Source organism: Apodemus sylvaticus, chromosome 3 (assembly GCF_947179515.1).
Source record: "Apodemus sylvaticus chromosome 3, mApoSyl1.1, whole genome shotgun sequence".
Lineage (NCBI taxonomy): Eukaryota > Metazoa > Chordata > Mammalia > Rodentia > Muridae > Apodemus > Apodemus sylvaticus.
In genome coordinates, this window is record NC_067474.1 from 148,890,159 (window position 1) to 148,917,137 (window position 26,979).

The 26,979-nt window shown below is 50.7% G+C and overlaps 1 protein-coding gene across 3 annotated transcripts; it reads right to left on the reverse strand.

Annotated features, from left to right (window-relative positions):
- Positions 1 to 142: 142 nt before the first annotated feature.
- On the reverse strand, positions 143 to 25,124 carry Ncmap (non-compact myelin associated protein). 3 transcript variants are annotated; one of them, XM_052177738.1, is made up of 6 exons: positions 24,799 to 25,124; positions 7,793 to 7,920; positions 6,963 to 7,133; positions 3,827 to 3,909; positions 2,159 to 2,243; positions 143 to 973 (listed from the first exon to the last, which is right to left on the reverse strand). In XM_052177738.1, the coding sequence occupies exons 4-6, from the start codon at positions 3,900 to 3,902 to the stop codon at positions 832 to 834; spliced, it is 303 nt and encodes a 100-aa protein (XP_052033698.1). In that variant the 5' UTR covers positions 3,903 to 3,909; positions 6,963 to 7,133; positions 7,793 to 7,920; positions 24,799 to 25,124; the 3' UTR covers positions 143 to 831. The 3 variants fall into 3 exon arrangements, with proteins under 3 accessions (XP_052033698.1, XP_052033697.1, XP_052033699.1); XM_052177737.1 differs by having other exon boundaries at positions 3,827 to 3,912; XM_052177739.1 differs by lacking the exon at positions 7,793 to 7,920 and having other exon boundaries at positions 3,827 to 3,912.
- Between the last annotated feature and the right edge of the window lie 1,855 nt (positions 25,125 to 26,979).

The following is a 26,979-nucleotide window of genomic DNA, read 5'->3' on the forward strand; positions in this document are numbered from 1 at the left end:
GCTAGCCTCTGCTCCTCATCCTTGAGCTAGCCTCTGCTCCTCATCCTTGAGCTAGCCTCTGCTTCTCAGGGTACCTCTTCCTTCTGATTACTAATAAAGTAGAAGTTTTGAAGAATGCTGTTTATTCTGGGTTTTGTTGTTTTTTTTTTTTTTTTTTTTTTTTTAAGAGAAGCATCTCTGCATGTGGTCAAACTGCTCTTGCAATCACAGTGTTCCTGCTTTTACCGAGTGCTGTGATGGCAGGCACGTGCCACCACGTCCAGCCTCTTGTACCCTTCGTTAAAGGGGGAGACCGCTGGCCGGCCATCATGAGCTGGCTAGCGCCTGTCTAGTACTGGATCAGTTAGATGTTACCAAGGTGGTTTTGTTAGTCCAAGCTAATGTCCCTGCATCTGGTTATAGGATAGAGGAAGTTGTGGACATGCCCTTAGGCTGAGATGTTCCTGGAGGCTTCCTAATTGACACTCTTATTAACACTTCCTGACCCTGAGCGGAAGACTCAGAGGTCTGTCTGTCTGTCTGTCTGTCTGTCGAGCTGTCTAGCTGTAGCACGTGTGAGGGGAGAACCAGACTCACACCAGTCTCCCCAACACAGAGCGTCTCATCAGGTACCAAAAGAATGTCCTCAGAGCCTTGGTTGGGTGGCAGCAGGGACACGGACATAGCTGGGGTGGCCAGAGAACAAACAGGTGAGGATGGCTTCAAGCTGCGGGGGCTGTATGAAAGGTGCCTCAGTTTACCCAACCAGAAAGAACTCGGTGAACTGCCAGCAGAGTGGACTTTCGGGTCATAAAAGCTCTTTGCAGAGGCAGGGACAGCGCCAAGGCAGGGTCACCGAGTCTCCACATGAACATCGGCAGGGTCGAAGGTCACAGTAGCAGGCTGCTGGCTGCCACTGCTGTTTGGGTCCAGGGAAGGAGGGACAGGTGGCTTTGGGCTCTTGGGCTCCAGCTCCCGCCTGGTCCTCATTCTCCTGTAACAAACGAGATGGTGAAGAATGGGCTCCGTGTCAGTGGCTCATCCTAAGGTCGCCCTGCTCAGTCGCCACTGTTCCGATTAGGAAGGACCTTCAACATCGGCCTGCCTCACTGTGGGACGATCTGTTTAAATTCAACTGCTACACTTCAATCTGTCTCCGACAATAAATGGGATCCCAGCCTGGCCACATCCGAGGCTCCGGGAAGCCCTTCAAGGTTTGTAGCATGGTTTTGCATGCTAAGTGTTTTGCTAGGAATATTCAGAACATCTTATGTAATTGAGAAGAGAACTGACTTAAAATGTCTACAATCCCAGGACTTTCAAGGCTGAGGCAGGGACATCAAGGTTTTGAGGCTAGCCTAGGTTACATAGGAAGATGCTGTCTCAAACTAGCAAACTATATATTCTATCTTCACTCTATATACCAAAAAATTCAGTAGTTAACAATAATAAGTTCGGATGTGATATTTCTTTTTTCCTTTTCTTTTCTTGTTTTTTTTAAATATTTATTTATTTATTTATTTTTATTTTTTGAGACAGGGTTTCTCTGTATACCTCTGGTTGTCCTGGAACTCACTCTGTAGACCAGGCTGGCCTTGAACTCAGAAATCTGCCTGCCTCTGCCTCCCAAGTGCTGGGATTAAAGGCGAGCGCCACCACTGCCCAGCCTGATGTGATATTTCATCCACTGATAGATCCTAATTCCTTAGGGAACACTGGAATTCAATGCTGCTTCCTTGTTTCCAATAGGTTCACAAGGCAACACCCCCAAAGGCTTTAAAAATAACACTTAATGCTCCTATTGTTGTTGGCTTTGAGACAGGGTTTTATGTAGCCCAGGCTGGCCTCCAATTCATCCTGTACACTTCTGGTCCTCCTGTCTTTATCTCCTGAATGCCACCATACTTGATTTATACAGTACTGGGAATCAAAGCCAGGCCTTCAAGTATGCTAGGCAAGCGCTCCACGTTCCAAACCACATCCCCAGCCCCTGTGATTGTTACATGCTATGGTGGGAATATTTTCTTTGAAACTGCATGGTTTGGGTTTGAACCTCAGCTCTGACAAAGAGGCCAGGAGGGCAGCGTCACGCATGGCAGGTGAGCTGGCACTCTCCACGCGGCAAGGGTAAGATGTCTGTGTGTGGGGAGGAGAGCCAGACAGCGGGGGCAGCCCCCACCTGTTGTACATCTTCAGCAGGATCAGCACCAAGGTGACAATGATGATGACAACTACCACAATGGCGGCCACGATGGCTCCAGAACCTGCAGAGAAGAGGAAACCGGAAGTGGGAGACCGGAAGTGGGGAGAAGTCCTTGGCAGACACACACAAGTACTCAGAAACTGCAGTCTGCATGGTGATCCTGGGGCTCCTATGGGCTGGCAGGCAGAGACAGGAGGACCCCTTGGAGTTTGCAGGCCCCTAGCCTGATGCATGCTGGGATATGGTGCGGCAAATAACAAAGAGACTCTATTACAGGCAAGGTAGAAAGGCAGGACTGATACTCAGGGTGTCCTCTGACCTCTGACCTCTGACCTCTGACCTGAGTGTGGGTCAGGGTACACTTATGACTTATGACAGCATGGACACACATGAGCAAATGCATACACATACACACACACACACACACACACACACACACACACACACACACCAGCCAGGACAAGTGTGTATGTTATGGTATTATCACCTTTATCTCTCCATGCGCTTTCATGTTCTCCATGGTTTCAATGACTGCCCATTACCCTGTTTTGGCTGTACCATGATTTGTTCAAGTTCCTACTGAGACTGTCTATGTTTTCAATCTTTTGCTCTTGCACACAAGGCTAGGATGCAAGTCCTGCAGCTCACGGTGTCAGAGGCTAATCTCAACACACGTTCAACGGTGGGCTCCCATCTCAGGCCTGAGAACAGCATCATTGTCAGAGCCTTGAAAATCTCAAGAACCACAAATCCATTCCTGCTTTAAGCTAATCTGTCAGAGGGAATTTCACATGTAGGGAGTAACTACTCCTCAAGGTTGAATGGCTGTTTGAAATGTCTGTTAACAAAGTTTTTGACATGCTAAGTGGTTTAATAAGTTAGTCTAGCCCATAACACACTTTGGAATGCTTTCACTGATGGTTTTTGAAAACTATGAATAACTCAGGAACAGTTTTTTGTTTTTTGGAGTTTTTTTTTTTCAAGACACGGTTTCTCTGTGTAGCTCTGGCTGTCCTGGAACTCACTTTGTAGACCAGGCTGGCCTTGAACTCAGAAATCCGCCTACCTCTGTCTCCTAAGTGCTGGGATCAAAGGCATGTGCCACCACTGCCCGGCTATAACTCAGGAACAGTTAAGACCATCTCATGCATGGAGAATAGAATACAGCATTACAAAATACTAGCATACATGAATAGAGACACAAGGTTCAGCTAAAGAAACCAGATATAGGGCCGGGGAGATGGCTCAGTGGTTTAAAAGCACAGGCTGCTCTTGCAGAGGACCCTGGTTCCACGGCCAGCATCCATACCGGCTGTAACTCTAGTTCCTGGGCATCTGACGCCCCCCTCTGGCCTCCACAGGCACTACACACACTGTGCACTTACATGCCGGCAAACATTTATGCGTATAAAAAGAAGCCAAATACAAAAGAACACATAAGGCTCTCCTTCCAATCATAAAAACCTCAAAACAATAGAGTCAGTATACTGAGGGGGCTCCTTTAGGGAACAGGATCTTGGAGTCATTGGTATCACCCGGTTCCTGGCCCAAGACAAAGCAGCCGTGTACAGGGTTGGCAAGTGATGGGACCAGGAAGCTAACCCCCAAACTGGCCCTGGCCATCTTCCCCCAAGTCCACCTTACTCTTATACAGGGCGTCCTCTCCCCTGGTCATGTTCAGCGAGAAGACGGCGTCCCCCAAAGTGGTGGCTGTGGTCATCTTGACCCTGCTGAGAACAAAGGAGAACTTTTGCTTAAAACTTGGTTTAGTGTTACCATGTCTGTCCAGTGCCTCTTCCTTAGTGCCTGGATGATTCTAGAATTCTCAAACATACCCTTTCTTTTGGCAGCAAGTCAAAATGAGGCCCATTCCTAAAAACTATGTGTGTGAAAACAGTACACCAGAATTCTAAGGAATTTCCCTCCCTCCAATCTTCCTTCCCTTCCTTCCCTCTCTTCTGGCAGGGTCTCATATAGCCTAGGCAGGCTCCTAACTCCATCTACAGCTGAGGATGCCCTTGGACTCCACCCCCCTAGTGCTCAGATCACAGATATGCACCACCGTGTTTACCAAAGAACTTGGAACTTGGCTTTTCTTTTTAAAATATTGTTTATTTACGTAGACTTACTTTATGTTTTGGATATGAGTCCCTTTACATGCATGTATATAATGTGTATGTCTGGTGCAGGTGGCAGTCAGAAGCAGGCATAAGACCTTTCGGGACTGAATTTACCTTGTAAGCTGCCCTATGGATTATGGGAATTGAACCCGGGTCTTCTGGAAGAGTAGCCAGTGTCCTTAACCACACAGCTACCTCTCCAGTCCTAGAACTTGTTTTTTTCAGAGTAGTTTGAATTCATTACACTCCTCCTAGGTCACCACTAGGAAGACAAACTCAACCCAGTAAGGTCAGGGTAGCTTGGGTGGTTAGATATCTCAGCACCGGGAGGGAATACGGGATCAGCAGGATGCCTCAGAAGCAGCCTGGTGTTTTAAGTGGTTGAGCTACAGGGGTCAGGAAAAGAGGGAAAGAAGTTAAGATTTCACTTCACGTTTCTAGAGCCTGAGGATCTAGCGCAGTACTAGAGCATGATTTTAGTATGTGAAGCCCTGGGTTCTACCCCTATATGTATATATACATATATAGATAGATAGATATAGATAGACAGATATATAGGTATAGATTAGAGACAGAGACACAGACACAGACACAGCTGGATTGCTGGGACAAGGAACCTTTCCTCTTCTCTCATTTCTTTTCTGACTGCCTCAGGCCTCAGCCCCCAACTCTCTCAACCAGTGACTCTCAACCTTCCTAAGGCTGTGACCCTTTGATATGGTTCCTCACATTGTGGTGAACCCTTCCCCCAACCATAAAGTTATTTTCATTGCTACTTCAGAAGTGTAATTTGGTTACTGGTATGAATTGTGATTTAACTATCTGAGATGCAGGATATTGGCCAGGTGAGGGCTGTGAAAGGGGTTGAGACCCACAGGTTGAGAACCACTGCTCTCCAGTGCCTCCCAAGACCTCCGGCCAACATTCTCCTGCTATACTGGAAACGGGGACATTATCTTCACTCAGCTGGAGGCTCTATCAGCTGCTACCATAGGAAGGCTCTCGGTTGTCGGGCGGGGTGACACACACCTTTAATCCCAGCACTTGGGAGGCAGAGGCAGGCAGATTTCTAATTTTGAGGCCAGCCTGGTTTACAGAGTGAGTTCCAGGACAGCCAGGGCTACACAGAGAAACCAGGTCTTGGCGGCCTGGCCCTGTCCATCTACAGGGCAGGCTTGACCTTCCCTTTCTCTGCCCCACTGCAAGTCCAGGGTCCTGCCTCCCACCCTGGTTCTTGTGATTTTTCCAGGGCCTCCTATGGCTCAGCCTCCCCTCCAGGGCTCTCCAGACCTCCCCTTGCACATCTGCCTCTGTCCTGGGCTCTGGTCACCTGATCTCCTTAGACCGGCAGCGGTGGGCCACATGCTCCCAGCAGGAAGAACACAGCCTCGAGCCAGCCACCCCTCAGTGAAGACTCCCACCCAGACAGAGTGAGAAGGTTGGTCTCTCCTTTCCCCCAGCGAGTCAGAAAGCCCAGCTAGTCTTCTCTTTGCATACTCCGTCGTCCTGATGATACAGGCATGTCTGGTTGTTTTCAGCTCTCTACCAGGTACGGCATCATCTCCCCTTTGCCAGTGGGAGGACTGTAGTAGGGACACGATCCCTCCCAGCTTCTGGCTGTCACTAAATGAAGGGCCTGGCCCTAAAGATCTGAGGGTTAGGAGCAAACTGTGAACGCTACTTTTCCATTTTGGGGGGACGGCACTTCATGTATTCCAGGTTGGCTTCGAACCCACTACATAGCTAAAGATGAGCCTGACCTGACCCTCAGGCTTCCCGACCCCAGTGCTGGGAGCATAGGTGTGTGCATTGAACCCAGGGCTTCACACTTGCGAGGCAAGCGACATCTCAAGTCTGGAGAGTGTTATTATTCGGAGTTCAATGACCTGGGCATAGTGACAACGGCTGTAATGCCAGCGCCACAGAGATGCAGGCAGGAGGGTCAGGAGTTCAAGGTTATCCTCAGCTACAGAGTGGAAGCTAGCCCAGGATAACTGAGATATTATCTCTAAATAAATAAATAAATAAATAGGCTAAGGATGAGAAATCAGGATGGAGGGCTCCCTGCTCTGCCCTTGAGGAAGGACCCCTGCCTTTGCCACCACGGCCAGGCAGAGGTGCTCAGAAGCATTTGCCCAAACCTTCTGTCTAGCTCTCCTGCTTCCAACACAAGATGCCACAAAGCAGGGTTTTCTGTCCCATGGCTTCCCATCAGGGCCTGAGGCTCAGAGCTGCGAAGTTCACTCTTGTGCTCAGTCAGCCTAGAAGCCGTAGACCAGCGGTGTGAAGTGGACTCTGCCAACTTCAACACCATATTCTGCCCACCTGCCCTGAGATGCACCTGGTGGAAGCAGCGACCCGTCACTGCAATAATACACAGATGCGCACACACACACACACACACACACACACGCATACACGTACCCGCTCCCCTATTCACACAAACACATACACATGTACATATGCACATATAGACACATATACAAACATATACACATCTACATCTTTTCACACAAATACACATATACATATGCACATATAAACACATATACACATACACATACCCTCATATTCCCTCATATCATTACAAATTCATTCAAGCATACATACATGTATACACATAGATACACACACACACACACACACACACACACACTGACCAGTGAGCAGTTTCCCAAGGACACAGGATACAGGCTTCTCCTCAGGTCCGCCTGGGTTCACCTCCTGGGTGCTGGGTTCCAGTCACTCCTCCTTCAAGAACAGTGAGCGATCCCAGAGCCGATCTTGCCTCATGCCGGCAGTGACTGCTGTCAATGACATCTCTGTTCCTGCTACATCAGAGAAGGTGGGAGGAGGGCGGTGAACATCGATGGCCAAGGATGTGGATGTTTTCATGTGTGGGGGGCCCCAGCAACTGTAGTTAACCAAGCCAGACCCAAGACCGGGGGCTGAGTTGCTGTGGGAGCCCATGGCCAGGGGTCGGGGAGGACGTCAGGGATACTGTAGGGAGGGCAAGGCTGGCTTCTGCAGACCAAAGCTAATTTCACAACTACAGTAGTGAGCATGGCTCCTGGGCGGGCATGAGCCCTTTCCACCCTCATCCGCTTTCTGGAGAGCAGTGTGCAGTCACTGTGCCCACTGCACAGAGGAGGTGTCAGAGGCGCAGAGTGGACAGGAGCCCCACCTAAGGTAGCTACTAGCAAAAGCTATACTACAGTGGGCTGGGCTCTGGGACTGCCCAGCCGGTCTCCACGAACCCCTTCCCCGCCTCTTAGACTGCTTCCCGGAGAACACACAGAAGAGATGGCCTTCATGAGTGTGGAGGTCGGCAGAAACCCAAGAGAGCTAAGAAAGATTCCGCTCACGGAGCCAGACGGCCTTTGACCCCAGCTCCTACGGTCCCCACAAGGGCCGGTTGTTCCCTCTGCTTGTTAACTGGTCCTGTGGGGGCTGGGCTGAGAAGTGGTGAAGGTCATGACCCTTTACTTACTGACGCCTCCCCTCTGACCACCCCTGGGGTCAAGTGTAAGAAGTGATATCAGGAAGACAAGTGCTGTCCCCCAACTCCTCAGTACAACATCTCTGCCCTTGCTCTCTGCGGTGCTACCAAGCTCCTCTCTGGAAAAAACCAAGAAAAACAAATCCCTAGCAGAGAAACTCACAAATAACCAACAGCGACCCAGAGTTACAGTGAGCCCCGAAAGCCATCCCGCGACCCAGGATTACAGTGAGCCCCGGAAGCCATCCCGCGACCCAGGGTTACAGTGAGCCCCGGAAGCCATCCTGCGACCAAGGGTTACAGTGAGCCCCGGAAGCCATCCGGCTTCCACGGGTGACACATGTGACGCAGCCTCAGGCTCAGTCCTCAACACTGTATAAACAGTGTGCACTCCTGAAACATGGAAGGGTCAGGAATTGAAGGTCATCACCGGCTACACATTGAGTATGAGTTCAGCCTGGGCTACATGAGACCCTTGTCTCAAAAATTAAAAAAATAAAAAAATGAAATCAAGGCGTTTGCTGCCAAACCTGATGATCTGAGTTCAATCCCCAGGACTCACATGATTTATGAAGAAGGGGGACTTGTACAAGTTGTCCTTTAACTCTACACATGTATCATCAGGCATACACACAGAATAAATAATTAAAAAACTTAAATGAGATTAAAGAAAGTCCCAACTTTCCGAAATACTGAAGCTCATTGGAGCTACAGACAATGGCTGTCACGCCAGCACTTTGTACCACCCCCCCACACACACATACACACCCCACCCTGGGCCCTGTTCTCTCCTGCTGTCTTTCCTACAAACCAACCCTGTCAGGTTCAGTAGCTCTGTTTTGTGTCAGCGGAGAGCAGCGTGGCGATTCGGCGATTCTACCTCTATCCAGTAGGTGGCGATAGCAGTTAGCTGAAGGTCTGTAACTAGCCTGCTGAACCCAGGAGTCTAAGGATTTTTTTCCCCAAGGCCCTGGAAATGAGCAATTTTGTGGTCTTTGAAAGTTTTCTTCTCTGGATTAAATATCTTCTATTTCAGCAATCCTTAAAGTGGGCTATAAGGAGCTTGCAACATTTATAATAGCTTTTATTTTCTTTTTGTGAATATGTGGCTATCTTTGAACTTTTTACATAGAACAGACTGGCTTCAATTTCTATCCAAGGGCTGGGATTAAAGACCTGGGCCCTCAAGCTCATGCTAGGCTCAGAACGACGTTTTCTGCCCTCCCCCACCCCCGCCTGAATTCTGTCCTTACACCCTGGTCTTGTCACCCAATGTTTTTCACGATTCCTGTTTGGACCTGTTCCAGCACTGCTTTTCCACTGGTCTGGTGGGGATTAGCTTAGATGGGAACTGTAGCCGGGTGCGGTAGCACACACCCAGGACACCCCCCCCCCCAACTTGAAGGGTCACGAGTTGGAAGCCAGCCTAGAGTGTAGAAGGCTAACAACAACGACAACAACAATAAACACCCCAAACAAACGTAGTGGCAGGGGTGTGGCTCACTGGTCCAGTGCTTCCCTGGCCTGCGCTGGGTGTGGTGACACACATGTCACCTTGCACTCTCCACCACCCAGAGCTAAAGGCAGGAGAATCAAGAAAAACAGTCAGGTACCTGGGGTGAGATGTCTGCCTGAGGGGGTAGGGAGAGAAGATTCTGCTAGCCAAGGGCACAGTGAAACCAGTACACTCCTACTCTCTGCACTGACAGGTGACTGGTCTTCCGCTGGGGTTTGGTAGATGTGCTACACCGGAAACCAAGCTCCCACCAAGGCCAGGGGAGCGAGCTTCACTTCTGCTTCAACACCTGCCTCCCCCAGTGCTTCCTCATCCTCTGTGAGCAGTCTCCATGCGTACCCACCTGTGAGTACCCCCTGTGAGTACCCCCACCTGTGAGCACTCCCACCTGTGAGCATCCCCCCTCTGTGAGCGACCCCCATGAGCATCCCCCTCCGTGAGCACCCCCTGTGAGCACCCCCACCTGTGAGCACCCCCTGTGAGCACCCCCTGTGAGTACCCTCTGTGAGTACCCCCACCTGTGAGCACCCCCCCCTCTGTGAGCGACCCCCATGAGCATCCCCCTCCGTGAGCATCCTCTTTGAGAACCCTGGGAGGCAGCTGCTAGTCTGAACACTGTGGAGTCCACTGCCTTCTCCTTTACAATCAGGGAAACTGAGGACCAAGAGAGCCTCGGGACGCACACAGAGAAGTGCAGAGCAGAGTAGAGCAACGGTCCACCAGAAACCACCAGGCCTGTGCAGAACCCCCACCCAGGTCCTTTTTCGGTGCCCTGCTGCTGTGACGGTACTGCTCCCATAAAGCAAGGGAACTCGGAGTTACTTCTAGTCACTCACTGAAAGCAAGATGCAGGAGATAGCTCAGCAGGTGACAGTGCGTGCAGTACAAACTTGACGACCTAAGTTCCATCCCCGGGACCCAGGGTGGAGAGAACGGATTCCCAAAAGTCATTCCTTCTCCCTTCCCCCTTCTCTCTCATATGTACACACACACACACACACACACACACACACACACACGCACGCACGCATGTGCACACACACATCATGTATACACATAATAATGTTCCCCACACACACAGTCACATGTGTGTGCATGTGAAGGACAGAGGTTAACTTGAGTGTCATTCTCCAAGTACCACCCACGTGTTTTATGACACTGGTTTACTTGTTGGTTCATCAGGTACTGGCTAGGCAGCGAGTCCCAGGGATCCTTCTGTCTGTCTCCCCAGCCCTGGAATAAAAGGCACTGCCTGCTCCCCAGCTTTTTATGTGGGTGCTGGGGGGGGGGTCAGACTCAGGTCCTCACGCTTGTGAGGTAAGCGCTTCATTGGCTGAGCCATCTCTCCAGCCCCCCATTGGTTTTATTTTATTATTTTATTTATTTATTTTTTTATTTTTTGGTTTTTTCAAGACAGGGTTTCTCTGTGTAGCTCTGGCTGTCCTGGAACTCACTCTGTAGACCAGGTTGGGCTGGAACTCAGAAATCCACCTGCCTCTGTCTTCCAAGTGCTGGGATTAAAGGCACGAGCCACCACTGCCTGGCTCCCCCATTGGTTTTAGATTTATTGATTTTATCATATGTGTGAGTTTTGGCTGCATGTTTATGCACCACATGCTACCTCGTGCCCACAGAGGTCAGAAGAGGGTGTCGGATCCCCTGGAATTGGAGTTACGGAAGGTTAGGAGCCATCATGTGGAACCCATAATCCTCTGAAAGAGTAACCAGAGCTCTTAACCACTGAGCCATCTCTCCAGCCTGCTTTTGTTTGTCTTAAGAAATAAAGCCTGCTGGAAATGGGAGAGCACTGTAATAACCCGGGTTACTCCACAGGCTGAATTGCTACAAGTTTGAGTTCAGCCTGGTCTTACTGAATAACCTAGGCTGGCTCTAAACTCTGCCCCCTACCTCAGTTTCCCAAGTGCTGGGGTCACAGACCTGTGCACTGTGCATGACATTGTCTGGATTTGGGGTTCCTGCCTCTCCTTCTGCCATTCCTGAGGACGTGGCAGGCTCCAAGTGCTTGCCACAGATGGCTTACATTGGGAAAAGCTCGCCGGAGTAGTGATTCTCAACCTGTGGGTCCAGACCCCTTTGGGGGCGGTCTCATGTCAGATATCCTGCATATCAGATATTTACACCATGATTCATAACCATAGCAAAATGACAGTTATGAATGAACTGTAGCAATGAAATAATTTTAAGGTTGGGGGTCAGCACATGAGGGACTTTATTAAAGGGTCGCAGCGGAGCAAGGTTGAGACCCACTGAGAGGGAGGGGTCCTGCATTTAAATCTTACCTTTGTTGCTCACTTGCTGGGGGACCGTTCCAAAGTCACTTGGTCTGTCTAGAGTGCAGTCTTCTGTCCTGTGGAATGGCCAGCCAGGACCCAGTGACCCTCCTCGCAGCTGCTTACTACCTTAAGACGCTGGGCTTCCTGAGTGGTTCAGGACGTGGCCCCTCACCCTCCCCAAGCTGGCTTGCCTCCCATAGCCTCCATTCCAGAAAGAGCACACCCCCTGTTTCCTGCCCAAGCCAGGACCTGGCAGGGCTGGGTTGCAGGGAGGACAGCAGAGAGACCAATCCCAGCTTCTGAAACTGCCCGCGGTGAGCGCTGGACAGCCGCCAGTCACAATAGGCCTCAAGATACAGAGGTGCATTTGTCCGGGGCCCCGAAGCCTCACGTAAACCTGTGCTCTTGGTTTGGCAGGCCACCTCCTTTTCTCCACAGCCTCTGGGGCTGCAGTAGCAGCTCCTGCTTGTCTGTGAGGTGGGATGGGTGTGCTGTGCAGACCGCTCTGTGAGGCTGGAAGCTTCAGGAAGAAAGGGGGTGGGAAGAAAGGCAGACCGTCATTTGTGCAGGGTCACACTGAGGGTCACAGAGAGGAAGGCACAGTGGAAGACAGGAAATGCTCTGGACATGGCCCGGGATGGTCAAGAGGGCCAGGGACTGGTTCTGGACTCCCTCACTGACTAGACAAGAGACTGTGGGCACAGAACTCCCTTCTCTACTGGCCTTGGTTTCCTCCACTATAAAATGGGGTGATTGTTTCAACCTCAGGCTGAGGACTCTGTCAAATAAAGTCATTAGCGAATACCCAGTGAGGTATAGTAACCATGACAAAGTTCAGACCCAGGTGGGCTTAGATCTAAATGCTACCTGTGGGGGGATGCAATTCAATTGGTAGTGTTTACCTACAAGGTTGTAGATTGGACCCCCAGCACAACATAAACTGGGCACGATGATGCACACCTGTAATCCCAGCACCCAGGGGGTGAAGTTGAAGGGGCAGGAGTTCCCATCCTCAACAAAAGAGAGTATTAGGTCCTTGCTTGCTGCTGTGACAAAATTCTTGACAAAGTCAACCTTAGGAGGGAATTATTTGGCTCACAGTTTGAGGGTACAACAGTTATGGTGGGGAAGGGCCGGAGCTGAAGAGGTGGCTGGTGACATTGTGTCTGGAGTCGGTTGCACGGTGGTACCTGCTGGCACTCAGGTGACATTTTCCTTTGCTCTCCCAGGGTGCCCGATAGTGCTGGTAGAATTTCGGATGGGTCTACTCACTTTACTTATCCTAGTTTAGAACCATCCTCACAGATAGGCCAAGAAGCCTGCTTCTTGTGGGATTCTACAGCTTGTCGAGTTGACAGCCAATATTTCTTACCACACCTCTAAGGACTTTTTATTTTCTAATATGGGGGAGGCACATTTTCTTCCACCTTAAAAAGAGTCCCCGGGTGGTGGTGGCACACGCCTATAATTCCAGCACTCGGGAGGCAGAGGTAGGCAGATTTCTGAGTTGGAGGCCAGCTTGGTCTACAAAGTGAGTTCCAGGACAGCCAAAGCTACAGAGAGAAACCTTGTCTCAAAAAACCAAAAGTGTCCCCCAATTTCTTTTTTCCTTTTTGAGACCAAGTCTTACATCATAGGCCAGGTGAGCCTGAAATTCATGATCCTCCCACCCCAGCCTCTTAAATTGTGAGATTCCAAGGGGGAGCCCCCACCAACTGTCCATTCCCCACCCGTGATTTGATTTGATTAGTTTGTTTGGTTTTGGAGACAGGGTGTGTGTGTGTGTGTGTGTGTGTGTGTAGCCCTGGCTGTCCTAGAACTCACACACACACACACACACACACACACACACACACACACACACGCCTTAGTCCAGCACTCAGGCTTGTAGATCTCTGAGTTCAAGGCCAGCCTGGTCTATAGAGTGAGTTCCAGGACAGCTGGAGATACACAGAGAAACCCTGTCTTGACTCCCCCCCGCCCCCCAAAAAAAAAGAACTGGAATAGGCATTCATAACAGCTCCATGCCTGAGGTCTCCCGCTCTCATCTGTCTGAAACGACATCACATCTCCTCTCCTTCACACCCAAGGATCCTTAGAGACCAAGAAGCTAACTCATCCCAGTGCTGGGATTAAAACATAGATTTGAGCCAGGCAGTGGTGGCACACGCCTTTAATCCCAGCACTGGGGAGGCAGAGGCAGGTGGATTTCTGAGTTCAAGGCCAGCCTGGTCTACAGAGTGAGTTCCAGGACAGCCAGAGCTATACAGAGAAACCCTGTGTCTTAGTTAGGGTTTCTATTCCTGCACAAACATCCTGACCAAGAAGCAAGTTGGGGAGGAAAGGGTTTATTGAGCTTATACTTCCACATTGCTATTCATCACTAAAGGAAGTCAGGACTGGAACTCAAGCAGGTCAGGAAGCAGGAGCTGATGCAGAGGCCATGGAGGGATGTTCCTTACTGGCTTGCTTCTCCTGCCTTGCTCAGCCTGCTCTCTTATAGAACCCAGGACTACCAGCCCAGGGATGGCACCACCCACAAGGGGCCCTCCCCACTTGATCACTAATTGAGAAAATGCCCCACAGCTGGATCTCATGAAGGCACTTCCCCAACTGAAGCTCCTTTTCCTATGATAACTCCAGCCTATGTCAAGTTGACACACAAAACCAGCCGGTACAACTGACTCCTTATCAACTTGACACACAAATATATCACTATTAAGCCTCAGCCCTTACTTTCTTATTCATCCTCAAGATCTAAATAACGTTAAAAGTCCCACAGTCTTTACATATTAAAAGTCCAATCCCTTTAAAATGTCCAATATATTTTAAAATTCAGTCTTTTAAAAATTCAAAGTCTCTTAACTGTGAGCCCCACTAAAATATGTTCTTCCTTCAAGAGGAAAAAATATCAGGGCACAGACACAATCAAAAGCAAAACTCAAACTCCAATGATTCAATATCTGGGATCTAACTCACGATCTTCCAAGCTCCTCCAAGGGCTTGGGTCACTTCTCCAGCTCTGCCCTTTGTAGCACACAGCTTGTCTTCTAGGCTCCAGCTGCCTGTACTCCACTGCTGCTGCTGTTCTTGGTGGTCATCACATGGCACTGGCAACTCCAAAACACTGCTGTCTTCCACTGTAATTAGGCTTCACCAATAACCTCTCATAGGCTCTCTTCATGGTGCCAAGCCTCAACTCCTATGCATGACCCCTTTAGCCCTGGGCCATCAATTGCAGCTGAGGTTGCACCTTCACCAATGGTCTTTTGCAGCCTCTCACAGTGCCGAGCCTCAGCTGCTCTTCGTGACCTCTTCATGCCTTGAAAACCAGTACCACCTGGGTGACTCTTACACAATACCAAGTCCAGCCACAGCACAAAATACAATCATGGCTATCTCTGGAACTCAGCTTCTGTGCCCTCAGAAAACACTTCCCAGAAGATTTCACCTCAGTGATACTTACTAGTCTCTTCTTAATCACCGTTAATTTCTTAGCTCCAGCTAACCAGCATCAATAGTTCCAATAACACAAAGGATTGCTTTAATGGTCCTGGTATCTTGTTAATCACAGCTGATTCTTCAGCCTCAGATAACCAAAACCATAGAATCTTCACAATCAAAACATGGCCCTGATAAGAGTCTTTAATCTTCCCTCTGAAATTTCACAAGCCAGGCCTCCATCTTCTGCACTGTTCTTAACATCATCTTCCAAGCTCCTACAGAACTTTCCACAGAGCTCTTAATATCCTAATGGCTCTTCTAGCTAAAAGTCCCAAAAACTTCCAAAAAGTCCTTCCACAGTCCTCCCCAAAACATGGTCAGGTTATCACAGGAATACCCCACTATACTGGTACCAATTTGTCTTAGTCAGGGTTTACTATTCCTGTACAAACATCATGACCAAGAAGCAAGTTGGGGAGGAAAGGGTTTATTGAGCTTACACTTCCACGCCAAAGGAAGTCAGGACTGGAAGTAAAGCAGGTCAGGAAGCAGGAGCTGATGCAGAGGCCATGGAGGGATGTTGCTTAACTGGCTTGCTCAGCCTGCTCTCTTATATGACCCAAGGTACCAGAGATGGTACCACCCACAAGGGGCCCACCCCCCTTGAACATTAATTGAGAAAATGACCCACAGCTGAATCTCATGAAGGCACTTCCCCAACTGAAGCTCCTTTTCCTATGATAACTCCAGCCTATGTCAAGTTGACACACAAAACCAGCCGGTACACCCTGTCTCGAAAACAAACAAAAAAACAAAAAAACATTTTTATGTGAGTACACTGTAGATATCTTCAGACATGCCAGAAGAGGGTATCAGATCCTGTTACAGATGGTTGTGAGCCACCATGTGGTTGCTGGGAATTGAACTCAGGACCTCTGGAAGAGCAGTCAGTGAGTTGTCTCTTCAGTCTGCCCCACCCCCAGTTGCTTTTCATCAGGTGCTTTATCATAGCAGCAGGACAGTAGCTGAGACGGCATGCGTTTGTCATTAGGGTAAAATGAAATGTGTGTAAAAAGCCCTCAGCTGGCAGAAAGCCGCACTGGACAGATTTCCTTCCTTCCCGAACCTGCTGGAAGCTCTCCACGCAGTCTGGGTTTGCATTCCAATCAAGACAAAATCAGTGCTGGGGAGGGGGAGAAAAGCCAGTAGGGGGGGGGAGCACATGGTTAGTCAGTCAAACACTCACCTCAAAAGCGTGAGGACCCAAGGAAAAAGGCTGAGCGGGGAGGGGCATGTCTGTCTGTGTGTCTGTCTGTCCATCCGTTTGCCCACCCGCCCCGTCTGTCTGTAATTTCAGGGATGGGGATTGGGGAGTGGAGGGAGGTGGATCCCTGGTAGTAGCCAGGCCAGTAGGATTGAGAGCTTGCCTATGTGGTGAAGTTTCAGGCCAACCAGAGACCTTGTCTCAACTGGAAGTTGGAAGGTGCCTGAGTGAGGATCAGCACCCACGGCTGCCCTCTGACCTCTGTAAGCAAGCATGCATGCATGCGCTGTGAGCCCCCCAACCCTCTGCGCATGCATGGGGCACCGTGAGCCCCCCAACCCTCTGCGCGCACATGCACACACAAGTAAAGCAAATATAAGGAGCTCGGGCTCTAAGGGACAAGGGAAGTGGAGGAATGCCGAGCTATCCAGGTTCCAAGCAGGTACAAGACTAAGGAAAAAAAGAGATTAATTTCAGTTATTTGCTCCTCTAGGCTCAACACTTACACAATTGCACTTCTGCAGGCATGCTGCTTTCTCTGCTCCCAGGCCCAGATTCTGAGCAAATGCAGCAGCCCAGAGGGAGAGCAGACATGGAAGCATCAGGCAAGGGCCGGGCTTGGGTCGCCCAAGCTACCCGGAAGGACACAGACATGGCCCTATTGATCTTGGGTTCCTGAGCATGAGGAGACGGCAGCCAGGCTGAGAGTCACAGCCCCAAGTACCCGGGGAGGCCTGGAACCTTCCCTGCTCCTCCACCCACCCATCACCCACATGCTCCACACATACCACACACACCACAACTGAACTCCTTCCGAATGCTCAGTTTTCCCAGTAGGGTGTCCGTCACCCATCTCTTGGGTGGAATGGTCCTGCCTTCTGTCCTCCATATCCTGGTGTGTCATGGGAAGGACAGCCTTAAATGGTCCTGGGTTTGAATTCTGGTCTAGCTGTGTCCCCTCTGTCACCATCAGGTGTGACAAGGCCTTGTCACATCAGGGATAACTTTTTTTTTTTCTTCAGTTTTTTTAGTTTTTTTTCGAGACAAGGTTTCTCTTTGTAGCCCTGGCTGTCCTGGAACTCACTCTGTAGACCAGGCTGGCCTTGAACTCAGAGATCCACCTGCCTCTGCCTCCCAAGTGCTGGGATTACAGGTGTGTGCCACCACCGCCCGGCAGGGATAACTCTTAAAAATAAGTGGCAACGCCTTAGCCTAGCATTGGGCCCAGGAGGAGTCTTGCCTCCTAAATCACGTAGCTGGGTGCACTGACCACTAGCAGCTCAGCCCCAGGGACTGAAGAAACCCCAGATTCTGACCTCAGGGGGGGTCTCTCCCCAGGGACCTGTCTTCACCTCTCCCAAGTCCCCTCTGGCAGTAGCTGACACATGGGCATGTCACACCCTGTCTCGCCTGTTCTTCAAGATGCCCCTGGAGAACAAATCTGCCTCAGTCATCACCATCTTGCAGTATCTAACCTGGAGCTGCCTTTAGGAAGGCTCTGGAAGGCGTAAAAAGCGGAAGCCTGCAGGCGTGCGGCCTGTATAGAGCACGAAGTCCTGTGATGCTCATGGAGGGACTTGTCTGACAAGGGTGATTCCCTGAGTTCTGGTGACAGCCATGTTGAGGACTGTAGAACCTCACAGACCCTGAGCTTCTAGTTTGCCTGGACTCAGATCAGGTTTATTTTTTCAATCAAAGCCCAGGTAGCACGTGTCTTTAATTCCAGCACCCAGGGAAAAGAGGCAGGTGGATCTCTATGAGTTCCAGTACAGCCAGCGGTATATAGTGAGACCCTGTCTCAAAATCAAAATCAAAATCAAAATCAAAGAAACATAAAGGGACACTGGAGGCCAGGCAGTGGTGGCACATACCTTTAATCCCAGCACTTGAGAGGCCAGCCCTGAGTACAGAGAGAGTTTGAAAAACCAAACCAAACCAAAAACCAAACAAACACCAACAAAAACAGGACACTGGAGCTGGGTGTGGCAGTGCATGATCTTAATCCCAGCACGCATGATTTGGAGACAGGAGGATCAGAAGTTCAAAGCCAGTCTCCACTGTATTGTGAGTCTGAGGCCTTGTCTTAAAAAAAAAATAATCAGCTGGGCAGTGGTGGCGCACACCTTTAATCCCAGTACTTGGGAAGCAGAGGCAGGTGGATTTCTGAGTTCGAGGCCAGCCTGGTCTACAGAGTGAGTTCCAGGACAGCCAGGGCTACACAGAGAAACCCTCTTGAAAAACAAAACAAACAAACAAACAAAAAACCAGGCTCCAGAGCTCAAGAGATGGCTCAGCAGTTAAGAGCACTGACTGCTCTTCCCGAGTTCAAATTCCAACAACGACAAGGTGGCTCATGACTATCCTTAATGAGGTCTGCCGCCCTCTTCTGGTGTGTCTGAAGACAGCTACAGTGTACTTAGATAAAATAATAAATAAGTCTTTATGCCAGAGTGAGTGGGGCTCACTCAAGAGAGAGAAGAAAAAGTATCTGAAGACAGCTACACTGTACTTACATATCTAATAATCTTTAAAAAAAAATCAGGCAGCTGGGCGATGGTGGCGCAAGCCTGTAATCCCAGCACTCTGGGAGGCAGAGGCAAGTGGATTTCTGAGTTCGAGGCCAGCCTGGTCTACAGCGTGAGCTCCAGGACAGCCAGGGCTACACAGAGAAACCCTGTCTCGGAAAAAACCAAATCCAAAAAAAAAAAAAAAAAATCAGGCTCCAGGGGCTAGCAAGATGGCCTCCTGCGTAAGGACACGTGCCTGCTAGCTCTACAACCTGAGTCCAACCTCCAGAACCCAGAAGCTGGAAGGAGAGCAGCAGCTCCCCACATGTGTGCCATGCGTATGGACGCCTCCCAAATAAATAACTGTAATAAAACATTAGACTGCATCCAAAAGGGCTCAGCGGGTGGTCACAATTCAACAGTCACACAGATGGCGAGATGGGTCACATAGCAAAGCCAAAAGTCATGAAACTGGGAAAGGGACAGGCAGGGAGGAGGGCAGCGGTGGGAGAGGGAGGGAGGGAGGGATGGATGGAGACCCATGGTGGGATGGGAAAGAGGTGGGGGAGGGGCAGCTGGAATGTACCATAAATAAGTGTGAAACTGTCAAGGAACTAACGCAACCAAACAAAGGAAACCGGAAATCTGTACTGGGAAGGTGACCCAGGCAGTGAGGTGCTTGCCTGAGTTCACACCCTAGAACTCAGGTTAAAGCCATGCATGGAGCTGGCCTTACTCCCAGTGCTGGGAAGATGGAGAGAGAATCTCTGGACCTCACTTGGCTGGCAGGCCTAGTCTAATGGACCAGTTCCAGGGCCATGAAGGATGCATGGTGGTGTGTGCCTGTAATCCTATCACCCAGGGGACAGAGCTTAGGAGGGTCACAAGTTCAAGACCATCCATTGCCACAAGGCCAGCCTTGGCTACATGAGACCTTGTCTCAAACAAACCAAACCAAACAAATGAAAAGAAATAAAAACAACAACAACAAAGACAAACACTAAACAAAACAGAAGCAGGTGCTTTGGTGATTCCGGAGAGCCAGGGTTGGCACTGGCACGGAAGGGCTTTAGTCTCCGTGGATGGAACCAGCCATAGCATGCCCTTGGCTAAACAGTTCCTACGGCCTGTCACTCCTGATGGATGGCTTAGGCTGCCACGCTCCCAGGTTAGCCCATTCTCAATGGTCAAGGAACACCCTGACATACCAACTTTAAGACGAAGCCCCGATTGATCGCACGAAAATCTCAAGTTCAAGGTTGGCCTGGGCTAGGTTGTGAGACCCTGTCTCACACCAAAGAAAACAAAGATCTGTGCAAGTAGCTCAGTTGGCAGAGTGCCTGCCTGGCACTATTAAGTCAGGTGTGGTGGCACACGCATGTCTGTAACCCCAGCACCCTGGAGGCAGAGGCAGGAGGTTCACTGCAGGGTCATTACCAACAGCGTTACTGATTGTTTCTTTTCAGAGTTCACTATTTCCTTCTGAGTCTCTGTGGGTCTTTATGCTCCACCTTCTGAGGCTCTGGTTATTTGCCTAGGAATGCTTTTATGGTGAGTTCATGTTTAGGGGATAGTCTGGCTGGCGTTAGGGCTTCAGTTAGAAAGGTTCTTTTCTTTCTGTTCCTAGGACACCGTCACCTCCACTACCTTTATCAGTCAAGTGATCTGTTGGCTCTCTGCTATTGTCCCAGCCTTTCATTTTTTTAAAAAATAAAAATCAGTGTTCTGTAGATGCACGCAGACCAGAGGAGGACATCAGATTCCCTGGATCTGGATTTATAGATGGTTGTGAGCCACCACTCAGGGGCTGGGATTTGAACCTGAGTCCTCTGGAAGAGCTGTCAGTGCTCTGAACCACTGAGCCATTCCTCCAGCCTGTCCGTCACATTTCCAATCTCAGCTTCACTAAGGCATGTGTGTGTGTGTGTGTGTGTGTGTGTGTGTGTGTGTGAGAGAGAGGTGTGTGTGAGGAGTTCAAATTCTCACAACCATCCGTAATGAAATCTGATGCCCTCTTCTGGTGTGTCTGAAGACAGCTACAGTGTACTTACATGTAATAAATAAATTTTAAAAAAAGTATGAAGAAAAAAGTTTTTAAAAGTTGGATGGTCGCCAGGCAGTGGTGGTGCCTTTAATCCCAGCACTTGGGAGACAGAGGCAGGCAGATCTCTGAGTTTGAGGCTAGCCTGGTCTACAGAGTGAGTTCCAGGACAGTCAGGGCTATACAGAGAAACCCTGTCTCGGGAGAAAAAAAAAGAAAGAAAAGAAAAGAAAGAAAAGAAAAGAAAGAAAAGAAAAGAAAAAACCCAAAACAAAACAAAAACCACAACAAACAAACCAAAATTTGGAGGGAATTGTGCTTATACTTTGCTATTTTACATACAGGCTATGACTGTCACAGGGTCACAGGTGTTAGTATCCACAGTGGTCCTTGAACTCCCATGGTCATCTTTGGCTACGTAGCAAGTTCGAGACCAGCCTGGGATAGGTAGGCTGACAGACTCAGACCCATTCCTGGGAACACCGCCTGGATGTTCATACTTCTGAAATCTTTTTTGTGCAATGGGGTACAGGGGAAGGGATGAACTCCTGCCCGTCCGTGGAGCCCCTGAGGCTTTCAGAGGAATTGAGCTGAGGGTGTAGGCGGAAGTCAGACCCCTGGCTGCTCACACAATCACTGACGAGGTCTCTCTAAGACCAGACACTCACTGCGGCTGGATTAGGGAGGAACAGAAAGGAGTCTGCCTTTGTCCTCTGGCCATCCCTAGGGTCGCAGCTGGAAGGAGAGCTCAGGCGTGGCTCCCAGAACGTCTGACTGACGGAGCTGGCCTTCTGGAGAGGTTCTGGGTGAAAGGTTCCACCAGGCTGAGTGGCAGGAAGAATTTTAAACTTCCAAGGCAGCGTGCCCTAAAAGTTGCCTCAGCAGGTTCTAGTCAAATGGTTTCTCCAAAAGGGACGCTGGCATCATTAAGTCATTGCTGCTTAATCGATAAATCAGGGAGAGGCAGCTCAGAGACATGAGGTTTAAGCCAAATGCAGACTCAAGGGCACAGTGTGGGGGCAAAGTCCCTGCTGGTCTTTCCCTCCTCAGTTCTAGCACAGGGCCAGCTGGATTTCTAGACCCTCATGATTCCCCAAGATGCCCACTCTGCTGCCACTGGGACCCTGGCTTGGGGCCCCACCAGCTCAGGCAGACATGCCTGGCATGGACAGGAACTCCTGAGAGGAGGCCCTGGTCTAGCTATAGAGCAAGCCTTGTCTCAGACACAGACAGACACACCCTCTTTTCCACCCTCAGACCAAGTGGTTAAGTTGCTGGAGGCAGAGCTTCAGACCACAGAACTTCCGGGTCCTACCACCCTGCAGTCCACCTTCACCGGTGCCGCATGGAGTAGGGGAGCATGGAGCCCCACTGCAGTCAAGTGACTCAGCTCTGTCCCCTCCCTGACTTTCTGCCTCCTACCTACCTAGCCTCCCTGTGGATCAGGAATTCCTCTGAGGACAGGGCACAAAGAACCTACGCCACCAGATGCCACCAAAGATGGGATCCAGATGGGCCGTATCCTGAAGGATGGAGATGGAACCTGCTTGAGGTGGGGGTAGGGTGGGGAACCAGGGCCATGGAAGCCAGCTGGGAGAACCCACGTGACACTGCTCCGGGCTAGACGGAGAGGTCCCAAGTGTGCAGCATAACAGGTGTTTCCTGCATTACCCTGTTTGTTTGTTCGTTTGTTTGAGACAAGACACTATGTATCCAAGGCTGACCTTGAGCTTGCTACATAGCCAATGATGACCCTAAACTGTTTATTTGTCTGTTTGCTTTTTGAGACAGGGTTTCTATGTGTAGTCCTAGCTGTCCTGGAATTCAATTTATAAACCAGGTTGGTCTCAAACTAAGAGATCTGCCTGCTTCTACCTCCTGAGTGCAGGGATTAAAGGCAGTGGGGCGGGGCCATCATGGCTGCCTCCTGCCCTAGCCTCTCTTGGATATGCCCGTGTCCAGCAGAGGGCTGTTATCTGAGAAGAGCCACCAGCATGGGGGAGAAGCTAGGGGTGACAGATGAATGACGGGGGGGGGGGCACCCCTAAGCTGGAGGGAGATCGGATTCAAGAGTGAAGATAATCACAGTTCTGCCAAGAGTGCAGGTCTACAATCCACACAGAAAGTTCCTGGAGCGTCCGCATGTCCCCTGCAGTGCTGGGGTGGGCACAGTGAGGGGGCACCCAGCATCCCTGCACCTCCCTGTGCACTTAGAGTTCACAGTGAGAGACAGGTGGGTTCACTTTCTGTATGTATGCATATATGCATGTACGTGTATGTACGTGTGTGTATGTATGCATTCTCCCTGCATATATACCTGCACATCAGAAGAGGACGCCAGATCTCATCATAAATGGTTGTGAGCCACCATGTGGTTGTGGGATTTGAACTCAGGACCTCTGGAAGATCAGTCAGAGCTTTTAACACTTGAGCCATCTCTCCAGCCATATTTACTTATTTTGTTGTTGTTGTTTTGTTTTTTGAGACAGGGTTTCTCTGTGTAGCTCTGGTTGTTCTGGAACTCACTCTGTAGACCAGGCTGGCCTTGAACTCAGAAATCTGCTTGCCTCTGCCTCCCAAGTGCTGGGAACATAGGCGTGCACCACCACTGCTGAGCCCTATTATTTTAAGGATCATTTTTTTTACTATCTAGCCTGGGCTGGCCTTGAACTTGAGGCAAGCCTCCTCCCTCACTAAAATTACAGGCATAGGCTATCACATCCGGCAAGACCCAAGTAAAAATCCTAAGCAGCTAGTAAGTGCCACAAGAGGCCTTGAAGTTGCCTTTCTGCGGGGAATGTGTCCCTGTCCCTGTGGACACCCGCACTCTCCAGCCTCAGTCCTTCATGTCAGATCTTTGCCACTCACATCACGTTAGTCAACTCAGACTAGAGGTCGCCAGAACCTGACAGGCCTAGGATAGTGCTTACAGCTGTTACACACGAGCCTGTGTCCAGCCTGAGCTACATCAGGTGGTGATGTGAGTCCAGTCGGAGACAAAGGAATTAGGCAGTGGTAACAACGCAATCCCAACCACAGAGGCACACACCAGGAGGTGCCCAGCTCCACCCACGCAATGCAGCCAAGCTTAGGTCCTTGTTAACTACCAGCCCAGTGCTTTACAGGAGCTGGTGAGGCCATGGTGAACCAGACAGTCCCGATCCCCAAGGAGCCAGTCTGGAAGAAATAAATAGCTTCCATACAACCATGACTTAACCTGTCAAAGACACGATTTCGTTTAGATACAAAAGTTTTAGGTACAAGAAACCCAATTGGTGCCGAGTGGTGGTGGCGCACACCTGTAATCCCAGCACTCTGGGAGGCAGAGGCAGGCGGATTTCTGAGTTCGAGGCCAGCCTGGTCTACAGAGTGAGTTCCAGGACAGCCAGGGCTACACAGAGAAACCCTGTCTCCAAAAAACCAAATCAAATCAAAACGAAACAAAACAAAAACAAACAAACAAACAAACAAAAAACCCAATTGGTTAGAAAAGAAGGAGTGGCCTCCAGGTTACAGCCCCCCAAGGCGGGGACTCTGACTGACTGGGTACCACTCTGGCTTCTTTGCTTCTTTCGCAGCTCCTCAATCCACCCAATGCCTCTTCCAAGTAGAATCTTCCTCTCACACCCCAGGGCTTCCTCAGCTCCCGATCCAGCCCCTTTGGAGGCAGGAATCACATTTCCTTCCATCTCCAGGCACCTGGGACTTCAATGTCCCACTATCAAGGAGTGGCTAATTCAACATCTCGCTTATTGACCTCGGTAGGAGCCCGGGCCCCTCTCCGGGTGCTGGTTTCATTGGACTGCAGAGCTCCTGGGGCCTCCGAAGGAGCGCGCTCTCCTGATTGCCCATTTTATAATCCAGGCGAACTCAGGACCTGGGGGTGGGGGCGGGGGTGGGGTGGGGGTGGAGGGGAGTTCAAGGCTCCTACCTCTCGCAGACTTCTCTTCCGGGGGGAGTCCAGGTCGCTCCCGGTGACTTCGTGGGAGCGGGCAAGGAAACCACCAGCTTTCCGCAGGCCAGAGATGTCGCCCCAAATGTAGCCAGCTTCGGGGTGTTTCGGCTTGCACCCTGAACACCTCTGTGCACCGGCGTCTGCAGACAACTGGGAGATGTTGCTGACCTTTTGGCTTCCCCCAAGGCGCGCGACAGGCTGGGGACTCCCGGGGGTCCCGAGAGCTATGTTCCTCGAGCCTGAGCCCCTGCCTGCTGTCCTTCCCCGCCTCCGCGTTGCGTGCCCCGGCCCTACCTGCTCCACACCTCAGCTCCGCCTCTTGCTGGCTGCGCTCCTCGAGCTGGGTGGCCATCGCTGTCACCTCCCGGCCCTGTCCCGCCCCATCCCGCCCAACTAGTGACCACCCCCACCCTTCACCTGCCCATTGCTCCGGCACCGCCCCGCGGTGTCCCCACGTCGCTCTCTCCTTCTGCGGCTCGTGGCTCGTGGGGACTTTAGGTCTGGCACCCCCGCACCTACTTCTTCCAGGTCAGAGTTGGGAGAAGGCAAGAGGAGGAAGGGACCTCGGATAGACGGAGAGCTGGTCGGATAAAGCGAGCTGATGGAGGAGGGTGCAGACCGGCTGTGTGATCCGAGGACCAGAGGACTGGCAGTTGGCGGTGAAAGAAATTCCTCCTGCGTGGGATTAGAAACTAGTCTTTGAGTAGCACCCAGGCAGCAGAGGCAAGGGGATTGCTGCGAGTTCAAAGCTGGCTCCGAACACATAGTAAGTTTCAGCTAGCGTGGGTCAGTGTTTGCCTGGCAAGCGTGAGGAAATTCCCTATATCCTACCTAAAAGCCAGCGAGCATGGAAGGTGGGGGTGGGGCTAGAAAGCCGTGCCTAACAGAGCTTCCGTTCCCAGCACCCACATCAGGCCGCTCACAGTTGCTTGTAACTCCAGCCCTTCCCACATGAACACACGTGCACACACAAGATTTCAATAAGAATTATTGCTTCCTCAACAAAAATAAAAAAATCAGCACCCCCACTTTCAATCAGACTGTGTGGTTCTTCTCAGCATCCCGGGAGCCCTGAACTCTATGGCGCACAGTAGGCTCACAACCAGATTTAAGAGATCCTCATATAAACAGGGAAACTGAGACTCAGGAAGACCAGGCAGGTCTCAGGTCCCCCTGGGGGTAAAGTGACAGACCAGGAGTGAGCTACATCCGGGAAGTGACTGGGTCTGGACCCAGTGCCCACGGGCTGCTCATACCCCAGCTAATGTCCTTCCTCCATGGCGGTGCCCAGTGCGAAGGGTCTCTTGTACTTTGGTAGGAAACTCCATGGTGGCGTTTATTGACACGTGCTGATCGATCGCGATAGACAGTACCATGATTGACTGCTTCACCAAAGACACAAGTCAGTCCATGCTACCTGGAGGGACCTACGCTACAGGGATGGAGGAGGGCAGTGTAGGGGACACGCCTGGCTCTGAGCTCCAGACCCAAGGAACCAGTGCGGGGTATCTTAGGGACATTCCAGGAGGTGCTGGGATTTGAATTCAGGCCCTCTGGGAGAGCAGTGAGTGCCTTAGTGCCTTTAACTACTGAACCGTCTCTCCTCTTTTAAACGCTCCCAAGTTTTATCCTTACCCAGGACCATTCCCTGGAGCCAAGCCTCCGGGCAGCCCAAGTGTAGACGGAAGATGTTCTTTATCCGCCCCTCTGGTCCTGCAATGAGCCCTGGAGTGCTCCTTGTGGGTCAGGCTCTTTGAGCAATGGACGTCACCACGGAAGCCCCGCCCTGTTTATGGACCTCACCGACTGTGAGGTGTGGTTTTGGGGCGGGGTACAAGATGATGCTACAAAAGGGAGACAACCGGAGAAGTTCTGTGGAGGAAACAATACCTTCTGTCTCAGAACATTCCAGGTGGGAAGGCAGTGACCTCTCCACAAGACAGGGGCAGGCAAACTCCCTCTGAGGAGCACAGAGGAGCAGGCTGGGACAGGAAGGACAACATGGCTGTGTCCCGTGTGTGCAAAGCCCATAAGCAGAGAGTCACCCAAGAGGGGACCCTGAGGGGATTGCTGAGGTCAGAGGTTCGGGTGAGGCCTTATCCTGACAGAGGGAGGAGCTCAGGTTTCATTTTGAGGCTGGGGATTCCCCCTTAAAGC

Excerpts from the sequence above, each read along its gene's own strand:
- Ncmap (XM_052177739.1), bottom strand. The coding sequence starts at position 3,902 with ATGACCACAGCCACCACTTTGGGGGACGCCGTCTTCTCGCTGAACATG. Across the intron at positions 2,244-3,826 it reads AGAGGACGCCCTGTATAAGA|GTTCTGGAGCCATCGTGGCC; the intron begins GTAAGGTGGACT and ends TCTTCTCTGCAG. Across the intron at positions 974-2,158 it reads CTGCTGAAGATGTACAACAG|GAGAATGAGGACCAGGCGGG; the intron begins GTGGGGGCTGCC and ends CGTTTGTTACAG.